Source organism: Babylonia areolata, chromosome 29, assembly GCF_041734735.1.
Source record: "Babylonia areolata isolate BAREFJ2019XMU chromosome 29, ASM4173473v1, whole genome shotgun sequence".
In the NCBI taxonomy this organism is placed as follows: domain Eukaryota; kingdom Metazoa; phylum Mollusca; class Gastropoda; order Neogastropoda; family Buccinidae; genus Babylonia; species Babylonia areolata.
The window spans coordinates 19,887,558-19,902,533 of NC_134904.1; the positions used below are offsets into that span (position 1 = coordinate 19,887,558).

Sequence of the window (14,976 nt, forward strand, 5' to 3'; positions counted from 1 at the left end):
TTTGACGGAACAGGTAAGGCATCACTGATTTTTGCTGAATTCTGCTACAAAGACAGTTTGACGGAACAGGTAAGGTATGAGTGATTTTTGCTGAATTCTGCTACGAAGACAGTTTGACGGAGCAGGTAAGGCATCACTGATTTTTGCCAAGTTCCACTATAAAGACAGTTTGACGGACAGGTAAGGCATCACTGATTGTATAGAGTTCTGTTTAAAGACAGGTTGACAGAATGTGTAAGACATCACCGATTGTGTTACCACTACAATGAAAGTTACAATACAATGCAACACATCTTGATTAATCCGATTGGAAATTACATGTGCATTCAAAGGCTCATCGCTCACACCAATCAGTCTCTCAGCCCAGCGTTGAGTCTAGCATATTTATGAGCATAGCAAAATTTTAACTTACAAGTGAAAAGACTGAATTAGATACGAAAGTGATAAAACGTAACAGCTTGCTTTATAACACAGTAAGAGAAATTACAACATGTATTTCAAAGAAAACTGAGAAGCACTATTTCCGGAAAAAGAAATTATAACATGTATCTTAAAGGAAAACTAAGAAGCACTATTTCCGAATAAGAGACACAATGATAAAATTATCATTTTGTTATTATAAATTCTTCAGTGCCATTTTGTGCAATGAAAATATCACATTCTTGGATACCATGAAATAGATATGTTTTAATTTTATTATATATATTAAGAAACATTGATTTTCAGAATAAGAAACCCTATTCCAGCTACAGAAGGTATGCATTAAACACAATGTTTTAACAAACATGTGAACAAACACCTTTATAAACTCGGGAGACAACTATCTGCAAATACATTTAAAAATGACCACTGTTTTTAACATATAAACATGTTTCCACTCATTAAAAAACAAAACAAAAACAAAAAAACAAATAAGAAACAAAAGCAAAAAACAAAACACAACCTGACACATTCACAATCACCTACATCCCCCATTCTCCCCAAACAGCTTCGAACCATCACCTCCCGCCACCCACCCCGACATGCCATCCACCCTCTTCCACACACACGCACCTTGCATTCCAGCTCGCAATACACGCCCATGCCCACACTCACACACTCATCCCCCCTCCTCCCGTCCGCGCCCCGCCGCCCCCTTCCCCAGCCCCGCTCTTACACAATTTCAACAACATCAGCAACAAGAGAAATGGCACAGGTGGATGTGTTAAAAATGTGTGTGCTGTCTATCAAGGTTGAGTGTCCAAATGGCAGATGGAATACAGGTACAGCTGTAACAGGTTGTTCTTGTATAAGGATTTGTAAACCTACCACTTCTGTCCACCCGTTTGCTGTTAAAATCTGAGTAAAGAGGGTTAGTTTCAATGTCGAAAATTGTATAAAACCTGTCTGTCATCTTTTTCAGGTACACGTTGTCAAAACTGTCTTGTCTTCTGCCCACCACCCCGCCCACTTTTCTAATGATCTTGTCAAGTCTGTTCTGGTTGGTCACATTTGTTCTGTTTGGTCAAATTCCCGCCTCAGCACACAGAACCATAAAACAGAACACTGGAAACTACAGTACAATAGAACGTTTCTGTCAGCTGGTTACATACATTGAAAGATTTCAGTTTCATGAGGCAATACATTCGACTGTTTACTTTTTCTTTACCAGTGAACCTGAGTGTTCATTCCATGAAAGTTTGTTGTCAATAATTACGCCAAGGTATTTGTATGTGTTGACCTGTTCAACAGCCTCTCCTTTGATGATAGTCTGATTCATACTTTGTTTCTTCTTCCTGTAATCAATAAATAGTTCTTTTGTTTTTGTAACATTTAATTCTAAAATGTTCTCATCACATCCAGTTGTAGAATTGTCAGTCTCCTGTCTTTACTCATTGTTGTCGTCAACAGTTACAAGCCCCGTCAGAGCTGAATCATCAGTGAACTTGACGAGTGGACGCGATGCTGCGCCACTCCTGCAGTTGGCTGTGTACAAAGTAAAAGAGAAGGGTGACAGTACAGTGCCCTGGGGAGCTCCAGTATTAGTGTATAAAACACTGGAAAGAGAGTCTTTAAATTTTACAAATTGGGGTCTGTTGGTGAGGTAGTCTAAATCCATCAGAAAGTTGGAGAATTGATTTTCATCTGTAAAAGTTTATTAGCTAAAAGGTGGGCCTGAATTGTGTTCAAGGCATTTGAGAAGTCAAAAAACATCAGTCGATGTATGTGCCAGGCCTGTCTAAATGTTCATATGCCTTATTTGAAACAAACAACAAAGCATTGTCAACGGATGTTTGTAAGGCATCATTGATTTTTGCTGAGTTCCACTACAAAGATGGTTTGATGGAAAAGGTAAGGCATCAGTAATTTTGCTGAGCTCTGCTACAAAGACAGTTTGACGGAACAGGTAAAGCATCAGTGATTTTGCTGAGTTCACTACAAAGACAGTTTGACAGAAAAGGAAAGACATCACTGATTATGTTAGGTTCCACTGTGAAGATCTTTGACATATCAAGTGAGACATCAATGATTTTCCCAAGTTCCGCTACAAAGACAGTTTGACAGAACAGGTAAGACCTCAAGGATTGTGTTAAGTTCTACTGTGAAGATAATTTGCTTTATCAGGGGAGACATCACTGATTTTCCCAATATCCGGTACAAAGACAGTTTGATGGAACATGTAAGACAGTGATTTTGTTGAGTTCCACTATGAAGATAGTTTGACATATCAAGCGAGGCATCACTGATTTTGCTTAGTTCCGCTACAAAGAGAGTTTGACAGAGCAGGTAAGGCATCACCGATTTTGCTGAGTTCCGCTACAAAAAGAGTTTGACAAAACAGGTAAGAGATCACCGATAGTGTTAATTTCCACTATAAAGATAGTTTGACATATCAGGCGAGACATCACTGATTTTCCCAAGTGTGGAAGGAAATCAGTTTTCAGTTTCAGTTTCAGTTGCTCAAGGAGGCGTCACTGCGTTCGGACAAATCCATATACGCTACACCACATCTGCCAAGCAGATGCCTGACCAGCAGCGTAACCCAACGTGCTTAGTCAGGCCTGGAGAGAGAAAAAAAAAAGAAAAAAAAAATTCATAAAAAAGAACTACTACTACTAATAATAATAATATGTATAAGGCGCAAAAACTTGATGAAGTCAACTATAAGTGTACAAAAAAAATAATAAAAATTAAAAAATAAAATTAAAAATTTTTTTAAAAATGAAAGATAATAATATTAATAATAATAATAATAATAAAATTAATTAATTAATTAATTAAATAAATGAATAAAAAAGACAACAATGATGATAAATGAGCAAATAAATGTAAAAAATACAGACACACATTCACACATACACACACACATATGCATAACAGATATGCACCAAACATGCAGTTTCACAGATATGAAAGCACAGTGAAATACACATAAACACATGATCCCCAACACACACACACACACACACACACACATTACCCTTCACCCCCTCTAACCCCCCTCCTCCACACACTCAAGGAAGTACTTGATGACAGTAAAAACCAAACATTTCCATGGCACACCCCTCCGGCAGAGAGACGATCACTTGGCCTCACCTGTGGCTGTGTGTCCCCAGGTGTGCCTGGCAGCCCTGCACATGCTGTCCCTGAGCGAGGTGGAGGACGTGTGTGGTCTGTTGCCGGCCTTACAGACCCAGGGTCTGGTGTTCCAGGAGCACATGGCCCACTTCCTGGCCACCAGAACCCCTGTCAGAGGTCAGCGTGGGATGTGTACAGCTTTTTTGTCGTTGTTGTGTTTGTTTGTTGTGTGTTGGGGCGCGCGCGCGCGCGTGTGTGTGTGTGTGTGTGCTTTTGTAATAGCCGAAAAAAGCGTAAGACGAGACAGAGCGTAAACCTGACAAGATGGCGTGGAGAGCCTTGGCCAAAGGAATGATTCAGCGCTTATAGCTTTTAGAGGCGTTTGATTGGCTGAGAGCGGGCGGGCCCGTCTTTTCACTGTTAGCCGCGCGAAATTTGGCCAAGCAGAGCAAACCAGTAGGCCTAGTTTGCATCAGTTTGACATGGTAAGTATATGTAACACCAAACATGGAGTATAATACAAACTCCTCCTTTTCATGTGTGTGGGACTGTGTGTTTGTTGCTTATCTGTTGTGTGTGTGTTTGTTTACACTTTTTTTTATTTTTATTTTTTTTTATTTAACGGTGTTAGAATATTTGGATATCCGCCAGTCTCATTTGTCAGCAATGTACCAGAACAGATTTCTGATTCAGCATGGCTTTGCATTTGGAATGGAAAATTTTCAGGTTGGTTTGAAAAAGGCCAGGGGAAAAAAGTGTTGAATTTTGTGTAGCCTCATCTGTTGGAATCCTGTATGTTGGTTTAATTTCTTTGTTGTTGGTGGTGTTGTGATGGATGGACTGGATGTTGCAGCGTCAGCACTGAAGTGTGTCAGACATTTCTTTGTTGTTGGTGGTGTTGTGACCGTTGGACTGGATGTTGCAGCGTCAGCACTGAAGTGTGTCAGACATTTCTTTGTTGTTGGTGGTGTTGTGACGGATGGACTGGATGTTGCAGCGTCAGCACTGAAGTGTGTCAGACATTTCTTTGTTGTTGGTGGTGTTGTGACGGATGGACTGGATGTTGCAGCGTCAGCACTGAAGTGTCAGACATTTCTTTGTTGTTGGTGGTGTTGTGACGGATGGACTGGATGTTGCAGTGTCAGCACTGAAGTGTGTCAGACATTTCTTTGTTGTTGGTGGTGTTGTGACGGATGGACTGGATGTTGCAGTGTCAGCACTGAAGTGTGTCAGACAGCGACTGTGTTGTTGGTGGTGTTGTGACGGATGGACTGGATGTTTGAAGTGTGTCAGACATTTCTTTGTTGTTGGTGGTGTTGTGACGGATGGACTGGATGTTGCAGCATCAGCACTGAAGTGTTAGACATTTCTTTGTTGTTGGTGGTGTTGTGACGGATGGACTGGATGTTGCAGCGTCAGCACTGAAGTGTCAGACATTTCTTTGTTGTTGGTGGTGTTGTGACGGATGGACTGGATGTTGCAGCGTCAGCACTGAAGTGTGTCAGACATTTCTTTGTTGTTGGTGGTGTTGTGACGGATGGACTGGATGTTGCAGCGTCAGCACTGAAGTGTGTCAGACATTTCTTTGTTGTTGGTGGTGTTGTGACGGATGGACTGGATGTTGCAGCGTCAGCACTGAAGTGTCAGACATTTCTTTGTTGTTGGTGGTGTTGTGACGGATGGACTGGATGTTGCAGCGTCAGCACTGAAGTGTGTCAGACATTTCTTTGTTGTTGGTGGTGTTGTGACGGATGGACTGGATGTTGCAGCATCAACACTGAAGTGTCAGACATTTCTTTGTTGTTGGTGGTGTTGTGACGGATGGACTGGATGTTGCAGCGTCAGCACTGAAGTGTGTCAGACATTTCTTTGCTGTTGGTGGTGTTGTGACGGATGGACTGGATGTTGCAGCGTCAGCACTGAAGTGTGTCAGACATTTCTTTGTTGTTGGTGGTGTTGTGACGGATGGACTGGATGTTGCAGCGTCAGCACTGAAGTGTGTCAGACATTTCTTTGTTGTTGGTGGTGTTGTGACGGATGGACTGGATGTTGCAGCGTCAGCACTGAAGTGTGTCAGACATTTCTTTGTTGTTGGTGGTGTTGTGACGGATGGACTGGATGTTGCAGCGTCAGCACTGAAGTGTCAGACATTTCTTTGTTGTTGGTGGTGTTGTGACGGATGGACTGGATGTTGCAGCGTCAGCACTGAAGTGTTAGACATTTCTTTGTTGTTGGTGGTGTTGTGACGGATGGACTGGATGTTGCAGCGTCAGCACTGAAGTGTGTCAGACATTTCTTTGTTGTTGGTGGTGTTGTGACGGATGGACTGGATGTTGCAGCGTCAGCACTGAAGTGTGTCAGACAGCGACTGTCAGTCCTGGCCAGCTGCCAGCTGCTGACAGAGGACCTGGCCACGGGGCTTCAGCTGCTGAGAGAGATCTGTCTGCTGGACTCTGGTGAGTTGGATGGACGTTCCTTTTCCTTACAGTCTGGTGCTTGTTTTCTTTGTCATATTTCGAAATCATTCAGAGCTTTGTCTTTTGTGAAGGACTATGACTCTCAAACTAGGAGGCAAAATTGCACTGGCTCATAGTGCTTCAGCCTTGGGGGCTGGCTGGCCTTTGGGAACCATCCCCAGTGCCGACTGTCCTAAAACCCTCTTGGCCGAGAGAGTGGGGATGTAACTTGGGCAAGACATTTCTTCGCTACAATCAAATTCTAGCTAGATAGTTCAGACAGCAGTTGCCTCCCCTGCTGTTCTGATGGTCATAGTCGGACATAACTGACTATCATGCATCCACAATGAGTGATAGTTGGCATGAATGCTTGTGTGTGTGTGTATGTGTGTGTTTTGTCTTATACACATAATGAGTGATATTTGGCATAAATGCTTGTATATATACGTCGGTGTGTGTGTGTGTGTGTGCATGTGTGACAAATTGCAGAAACGCATCTCTTTCTTCTCCTTCTGTGCATGCTGGTGTTCACTCCACGTTGCTGTGTTGCAGAAGAGGCTGAAGCCCAAGTGACACCTCCCAGGCTGACTGCCTTCAGACAGATCTACGACTGAACTGACGCCACCTGGTCAAGCCCTGCACCCAGTCCTCTCTTCAAGGTTCTGCTGTGCCAAGCGTTAGTTGGCGACTCCTTGACTCTTGTCTTGTGGGCAGAAACGGAAGCCAAGCAGAGTGGGCATCCGTTGGAGACGTGTAGAGCACACAGTGACATCGTTGATCCCCACCTTGGTTCACGCAGACTTGTGCATTTACACAGCGTCATGTGGGCGCTGTGGCCAGGCGTTGGGCTTCTGATCCACTGACCAGGGTTGGAAGCTATGCTTCGGCGTGGTGTTGTGTCCTTTGGGGAAGGGCACTGTACTCTGATTTTCCTCACACCACCCTGGTGTGGACGGGTACCTGGGGTTGGGAAGGAGAGGAATGGGCCCCGCCTTCCTGCACCGAACCCTGGACACAGTGGGTATGTGTTCGCTGCCTTGATTGCGGTAAAAGGCTGTGGAGCCTTTAACCCTTTGAAATATACTTTGAAGTTATGTTGGCATCTGTAGTCATTATCAGCTTCTGTACTTCTACTCCGATGTTCCTCAGTCCATCCAGGTGTGAATGGATACCTGACTTTGGTTGGCGAAGATTAAAATGGCAGGAGAAGATTGGACCTATGCTGAACCACAAAAACAGTGGATGAGAAGATTGGACCTATGCTGAACCACAGAAACAGTGGATGAGAAGATTGGACCTATGCTGAACCACAGAAACAGTGGATGAGAAGATTGGACCTATACTGAGCCACAGAAACAGTGGTTGAGAAGATTGGACCTATACTGAACCACAGAAATAGTGGATGAGAACCTGGGTGTGGCCGTGTATGGGGGAATCTAAATGAGTGGCGTGGGAGTAATGCCACTGAAACGGCGCAGATGATGGGGCAGCAAAAAAAAGAAAAAAAAAAAAATAGTGGATGAGAAGATTGGACCTATGCTGAACCACAGAAACAGTGGATGTGAAGATTGGACCTAAGCTGAACCACAAAAACAGTGGATGTGAATTCACTGCCTAGATGGACATAAAAAGTAACAGGACCTTTTATATTTCAATGTAAAAACAATACTGATTTTAGTTTGAGTTTAAACCTTTAATGTTTCAATGTATAAACAGTACTGATTTTAGTCTGAGTTTAAACCTTTAGTGTTTCAATGTATAAACAATACTGATTTTAGTCTGAGATTAAACCTTTGATGTTTCAATGTATAAACAATACTGATTTTAGTCTGAGTTTAAACCTTTAATGTTTTAATGTATCACACTCACTCACTCACTCATTCCCTTGACCGCTGGGGTCGTTGGGGGGACATGAGGAAGATGTCATAGCTCGCCACACCGTTCTGTTGGCAGCTGTCGTGAGATCTGGCATCGTCATTTTGGCCCATTCCTTGACATTGTCGGACCAGCTCTTTCTCTGCCGCCCCCATCTGCGCCCTCCCTCTACATTCCCTTGCAGGATGGTTTTGGAGAGGGTGTTATGTCGTATGACGTGACCAAACCATGCCATCTTTAATGTATAGACAGTACTGATTTCAGTCTGTGTGTAAACAATACCAGTTTTAGTCTGTTGTTGAGTACCACTGCTGAATAAGTCTTCACACTGCTGAGGAAAAGAAAACCAACAAAAAATGATGGACCGTGCCTGCTGTGGCTGATTCTGCTGTTGATGTTTTCATGGAGGGCAAAAGGGTGTTCAGAAACCACGGGCATTGTGCTTTGTATCATCCACCTGTTTTTGAATTTGTGCTTTTCTGTTTGCAGAGGTTTAATTTCATGAAAGTGTGTGTGGGGGGGTGGGGGTGGGGTGGGGGGCGGTAGAACAAAATTACTGCTGATTGTATGGAACTGACAAATGGAGAGTCTGTAAAAAAAAAAAAAAAAAAAGAAGATTAAAAAAGAAGTGAATTTTGAAATAAGACTCACTTTGATAAGAAGGGTCGACGTTTCAGACCATATGTTCTCCTCTGGCGACCTTGATCAGTGGACATGACAGCGGAGGCAAAGAGAATGTATGAGTATTATATTCAGCAGAAAAAGCAAAGATGGGCTCTGTGTATTTGTGTGTGTGCGTGTGTGTGTGTGCATGTGTGTGTGTTTTAAGATAGAATAGAATAGAATATGTCTTTATTACCAAGTGTACCAGGGTCACAAGGAATATTGGGGGGGATAGTACATAACACATAGTACATAATCGAAAATCATACACAGACACAGATTCAGTAGAAATTTGAATACATACATGCATGCACACACACACATGCACGCACGCAAGCACACACACACACACACTCACACTCACACTCATACACACACACACACACACACACACACACACGCATTTGAACAGAAGCCGCATATTACATGTGGATGGGGCTGAAGACTAGATCTTCAGGTAGATGGTTGTTGATGTGTACCTCCATATCACTTAGTTCAGGATTGTGAACATGAAATATATAGTTGTCCATTCCTTGTGGACTGCCAACACTGGGACAGCGACAGATGAACTCTGGTGTGGCTGTGTTGGGGGAGTGGGGGGGGTGGAGGGGGGGGGGACTTGGAATGACCAGTGTCACTGAAACTGTGCAGATGATAGGGCAGCAAAAAAAAAAAAAAAAAAAAAGAAGAAGAAAAGAAGAAAAATGTCTAGTGCGTATGTTTCTGGTCTGGTGACAGCTGACAATAGAACAGGGTTCCCATAGTCACTGAAGTGTGGATAAGTCTGGGAGAAATAGACAGACTGTAGAAACCAGTGTTTTTGTGGGTTTTTTTACTCGGCAGCAATGTCAGGAAAAGTCTTGGAATTTTCATGAAATTACCAACAAATCGTGATTTACCAACAAACAGTAATTTGTTGGTTTCTTAGAATAATCTGTGAGCAAATGACTGATTTATATGATGTGTGTGTGAGTTGGTCCTTTGTTGATATTTATAATTTTTTTATGATGTCTGTGAGTTGGTCCTTTGTTGATGTTTATATTATGTGTGTGAGTTGGTCCTTTGTTGATGTTTATAATTTTTTTTATGATGTCTGTGAGTTGGTCCTTTGTTGATGTTGATATGATGTCTGTGAGTTGGTCCTTTGTTGATGTTGATATGATGTCTGTGAGTTGGTCCTTTGTTGATGTTTATATGGTGTCTGTGAGTTGGTCCTTTGTTGATGTTTATATGGTGTCTGTGAGTTGGTCCTTTGTTGATGTTTATATGGTGTCTGTGAGTTGGTCCTTTGTTGATGTTTATATGGTGTCTGTGAGTTGGTCCTTTGTTGATGTTTATATGATGTGTGAGTTGGTCCTTTGTTGATGTTTATATGATGTGTGAGTTGGTCCTTTGTTGATGTTTATATGGTGTCTGTGAGTTGGTCCTTTGTGTTTATATGGTGTCTGTGAATTGGTCCTTTGTTGATGCTTATATGATGTATGTGAGTTAGTCCTTCATTGATGTTTATATGATGTGTGTGAGTTGGTCCTTTGCTGTTGTTTATATGGTGTCTGTGAGTTGGTCCTTTGTGTTTATATGGTGTTTGTGAATTGGTCCTGTGTTGATGTTTATATGATGTCTGTGAGTTAGTCCTTTGTTGATGTTTACAAGATGTATGTGAGTTGGTCCTTTGTGTTTATATGGTGTCTGTGAATTGGTCCTTTGTTGATGCTTATATGATGTATGTGAGTTAGTCCTTCATTGATGTTTATATGATGTGTGTGAGTTGGTCCTTTGTTGATGTTTATGTGTTGTATGTGAGTTGGTCCTTTGTTGATGTTTACAAGATGTATGTGAGTTGGTCCTTTATGTTTATATGGTGTCTGTGAATTGGTCCTTTGTTGATGTTTATATGGTGTCTGTGAGTTGGTCCTTTGTTGATGTTTATATGGTGTCTGTGAGTTGGTCCTTTGTTGATGTTTATGTGTTGTATGTGAGTTGGTCCTTTGTTGATGTTTATATGATGTCTGTGAGTTGGTCCTTTGTTGGTGTTTATATGATGTGTGTGAGTTGGTCCTTTTCTAATGTTTATATCTGTGACTTGGACTTTGCTATGTTTATATGATGATTGTGAGTTTGGTCCTTTGTTGACATTTTATATGATGATTATGAGTTGGTCCTTTGCTAATGTTTATATGATGTATGTGAGTTGGTCCTTTTCTTATGTTTATGTCTGTGACTTGGTCCTTTGCTGATGTTTGACAGGTAGGTAGTCCTTGTCAGTAGCAGTGTGTGTCCATGCGTCCAGTTTGCCATGCTAGTTCACCTGACAATGAGCAAGCTATTTTCCGGTCTGTGATAAAAAGGTATGGTATGTACGCCAAAATGTGCCGTCTCAGAGCTGCATTTTTGGCATGATGAGAGCTTCCTTGCTTGCTTGATTGTTTGAAACAAGAATAAAAGAATTGTTTCGGACAGCTGTTGTTCAGTGTTACATGAAACGTATGTGCACATGGGCATGGAGAAAAAACAGTACAGTGATTAGGTTATCAGTTTGAATGGTGGAGATTCACAGAGTTTGATCATGCCTGGTTTTATTTTCAAGTCTGAAGTGCATTGTAAAGTGCATTAAGTTCATGCAAATCTCATCGACTCATCCACGTTTTACCCACTCAAAGGCATGCACACACACATACACACCTACATACACACATGCACGCACTCAGTATATTCATAATGCAAAAATAATGAATGCATGCACACACAGACACCATCATCATTTTATTGTCATATTAAATGTGTGCATGTATGAACACACACACACACACACACACACACACTACATGAAGTAGTTGCAGAGAAAACGCAATGCTTTTATTTTCCAAACAAACTCGTGAAATTGTTGAAGGGGACGAATAATACATTTTCTTTTCTTCTTTTTTTTTTCCTGCAAATAAGTCAATGCTTACAAATATATAAGGCAGTTTAACCACCCCAAAAATCTCATAAAACCAGCTAGACAAATATGTGCACTGTACAGAGTTTACAACAAGTTTGTATGTTAAGATTGTGTCTTATACACTGTTCTGTTCAATCTACATAGTAAATGTGTATGTTTAGTGACGTCTTTTACAAAGACTTTTTGAGTAAAAAAAAAAAAAAAAAAATGCAGATGAGGCCAAGAGCGGTCAACAGCAAACAATAGAGAAGTATAACTCTGATCTTTAAAAGGTACATAACTCCAAACCATTAACCCTTTGAGCCCTGACCACCACTTTACCGGTGGTGGGGAGGGGTGGCATAATGCCTGGCCACCGGTTGAGCGGTGCGTAAACACTTGTATCGTGTTTTGCTATTGGTTGACTTATATTGAAGAGCCGATCAGAAAAACCGTAATATTCTGACATCAGCAAACGTAGTACCAACATTGCCGTGCCTTTTCACTGTGTTTTGTGCATGCGCTTTGGATAAAAAAGATCGATTTCTACCTTGAAGCGTGCAGAGTCTCAACCTGACACGCCTCCTTTAATCAACTGATTCTGCATGCTCAGATTCATTTTCAACATCACTATCTGTAGCAAAATCATCCGATTCGAATTCCACCTCACTATCAGAGTAATCATTGTCATACTCTACTTCCGATAAATCATCAAGCATATCAATTACTTTCTGCGTTGTGTACAGTTGTTTTCTCGCGCGTTTTGTCATTGATTTCTGCCCTGACGGGCCAGGTTGAGACTCTGCACGCTTCAAGTGTTTACGCACCGCTCAACCGGTGGCAGGGCATTATGTAATTTTTCTCGGCCACCGGTAAAGCGGTGGTCAGGGCTCAAAGGGTTAACTCTGATCTTTAAAAGGTAGATAACTCCAAGCCAGTGCTGTTCATCACTGTTGACCAGTACACAGGAAAACGTACAGTGAGAGAGAAACCGGTGACTGACATTTTACGTGTCACAGTTTTGTTTTTTTTTTTTTCTGGAAGCATTGAAATTAATTCTACTGACACTTTAGTGATATCTCCTCTTGTTTGTTTGGGTGGTGGTGTTTTTCACTCACAAAACATAGATGTATTTTCAAACAAATATATTCATGTTTGTGAGGAGTATAACCTTTGTATACTTAATGAATTTAGTGATGGACATGAAAAATTGTCACAGTTGGATCAGTCTTCCCCATCTTGTTATCTGTACAAGTCGGCCAGTGTGTGTGTGTGTGTGTGTGTTCACCCGTGTGCATGTTCTCTGTGTGTGTGCATGTGTGTGTGTGTGTGTGTGACATAAAGTGAAAGCAAGTGAAACAACTCCAGCAAGTGAACACCAAACAAGAACTTTAATCATCATCACAGCAGAGTCTTGATGGGCCTGTCTCTAAACAATGATTCAATCATATAGTCATAAACACAGTCATCACAACAACAAAGTATATCTGAGCTTTCTATAAAATGATGATTTAACCATGCAGCCATAAAAATAAATAAATAGATGGACAGATAGATTTTTTTTTTTAGAGAGAGAAATAAATAAATAAAAAGATGAGAAATAAAATGGTGATGTCAAACAAACAATTAAAAAGTCAGTTATTTTAATCATGATATAATCACAGTAAAGCTTTTTGGGGGCTTTCTTTGACACAATGATTTGACCCTACAGACTGAGTCATTAAAAGAAAAACTTTTATTGAGTAAAACATTTTCCCATACATTGGGAGTAACTTAAAGAAAAAAGGATGGGGAGGGGGTGGTGAGAGGAGGGAATGGAGGACTGTAACACAGGTCCCCCCACCCCCATCCCCACCCCTAGTTTTTCTTTGGCCAAGACTTATGAAAAACAACATACAAGTCACTGAATACTTTCACTAATTACTGTATTGACTCCAATAAATGTAACTGTTGAAATTTGACTTCTTTTTGGGGGGCGTGGGGATGCGTGGGATGGGAGGAGAGCGGGATTTTGCCTTTTCTTGGTCTTTTTTAAAATTTTTATTATTTTTATTGTACATCTTTTGCCTCAGTTCTAGAATTCCATTTTTGTTGTTGCTTTAGATTGAATGTTTTCATGGTCATCTTTGGTCAGGGAACATTTACTGCTAATAGCTCTGTTCGTTTTTAGTATGTTGCAGTCACAGGACTCAACTTCTTTGAACAGGTCTTAGTCGTTGTTTATGCTTACCCAACATTGACTTCTCTTGCAGGTTGCGGTCACAGGACTCAACTTCTTTGAACAGTTGCTGTTTTTGCTTACCCAGCATTTACTTCTTTAGCAGGTTGCGGTCACAAGACTTAACTCTATGCTTACCCAACATCTACTTCTCTTGCAGGTTGCGGTCACAAGACTTAACTCTATGCTCACCCAGCATCTCCTCCCCCCCCTTCCCCCCCCCCCCACCCCCTCCTTCTTTTTGCGCTGCTTGAGGGCCTTGCGGACCTTGTAGGATGTCCAGAAAGCCCCACTACAACTCCTACACCCCCACTCCCTCACCCCCCAAAAAAGAAAAAAAAAAAGTATTATTGTATTATTATTACCCCCCATTGGAATGCAGCTGAGGCAGATTGCTCATGTTTTTGTTGTTATTCTACTTGTTCTTTTGAAAGTGATCACCCAGGCTGAGTGTAAGCATCCAGTGAGGTGCCATGTAATAAAAAATAAAAATAAAAAAGTGAGGGAAAACAACAAACCAGAAAATCCAACACCTTTGAGCGGTTCTTAGTTGCTGTTCATGCTTACCCCTTTTTTTCCATTTTGTTTCGCAGTGAATCCCCAACCAGACTGGTCTTTGGTGACTGAGCCATCTGTGTATATGATGATGTCCTCTTCTTTACTGTTTTCTTCTATGAGTAGCTTCACTTCCGCATCAGTTTTGCCCTCTGGCCATTCCCGACAATGTCTTCCTAGAGTGGGTGAAATGGCTGTGTTGAATAGATGGTTGAGGTTTTCGGGGTTTTTCTCCCATTCTTTTGTTTCTTTCAGGTCTTGTAGTCGGCATACTAGCTGGATTGTGTCTTCTGCTTGTCCCATCCATGATCTTCCTCGTCCTAGACGGCTGCCTTTTGGTTCTTTGACTGCGTCATGCAGTGGGTTTTGAGGGTTTTCTAATGCTTTGAAGTAGGTCTTGACCTGTTCTAACTTGTTTCTGGCCTGTACTGAAGGAAGGTCAAGCAGGTATCGCATGGTTTCTGTGGGCGTGTCTTTTGTTGTTCCAAGGATCAGCCTCATAGCTTCATTTTGTACTCTTTCTAATTTTAGGAGGTTGCTTTGAGACGGTGTTGTAAGCCCAAGTCCGTAGTCGATCACGCTGAGGACGAGTGATTGGTATAGCAGGAAGAGGTGGCGTTGTTCAATTCCTTTGGTTGCCATTGCTTTTAAGACTGAAAGGCCCTTTTTGCATTTGAGAACAGTATTTTCCGTATGTTTTCTGAAGGTCAGCATCCTGTCGAAGTGTATTC

The 14,976-nt window shown here is 41.7% G+C and overlaps 1 protein-coding gene across 2 annotated transcripts in view; it reads left to right on the top strand.

The window, feature by feature from the left end:
• LOC143274595 (HEAT repeat-containing protein 6-like) overlaps positions 1-8,399 on the top strand; it is a 51,500-nt gene extending 43,101 nt beyond the window's left edge. For both annotated transcript variants that reach the window (XM_076578456.1, XM_076578457.1), the window contains exons 24-26: positions 3,597-3,735; positions 5,898-6,014; positions 6,567-8,399. In XM_076578456.1, coding sequence (XP_076434571.1) covers positions 3,597-3,735; positions 5,898-6,014; positions 6,567-6,628 — 318 coding nt within the window. In that variant the 3' untranslated portion in view covers positions 6,629-8,399. The remainder of the gene's footprint in view (positions 1-3,596; positions 3,736-5,897; positions 6,015-6,566) is intronic.
• The last annotated feature ends 6,577 nt before the right edge of the window (positions 8,400-14,976 follow it).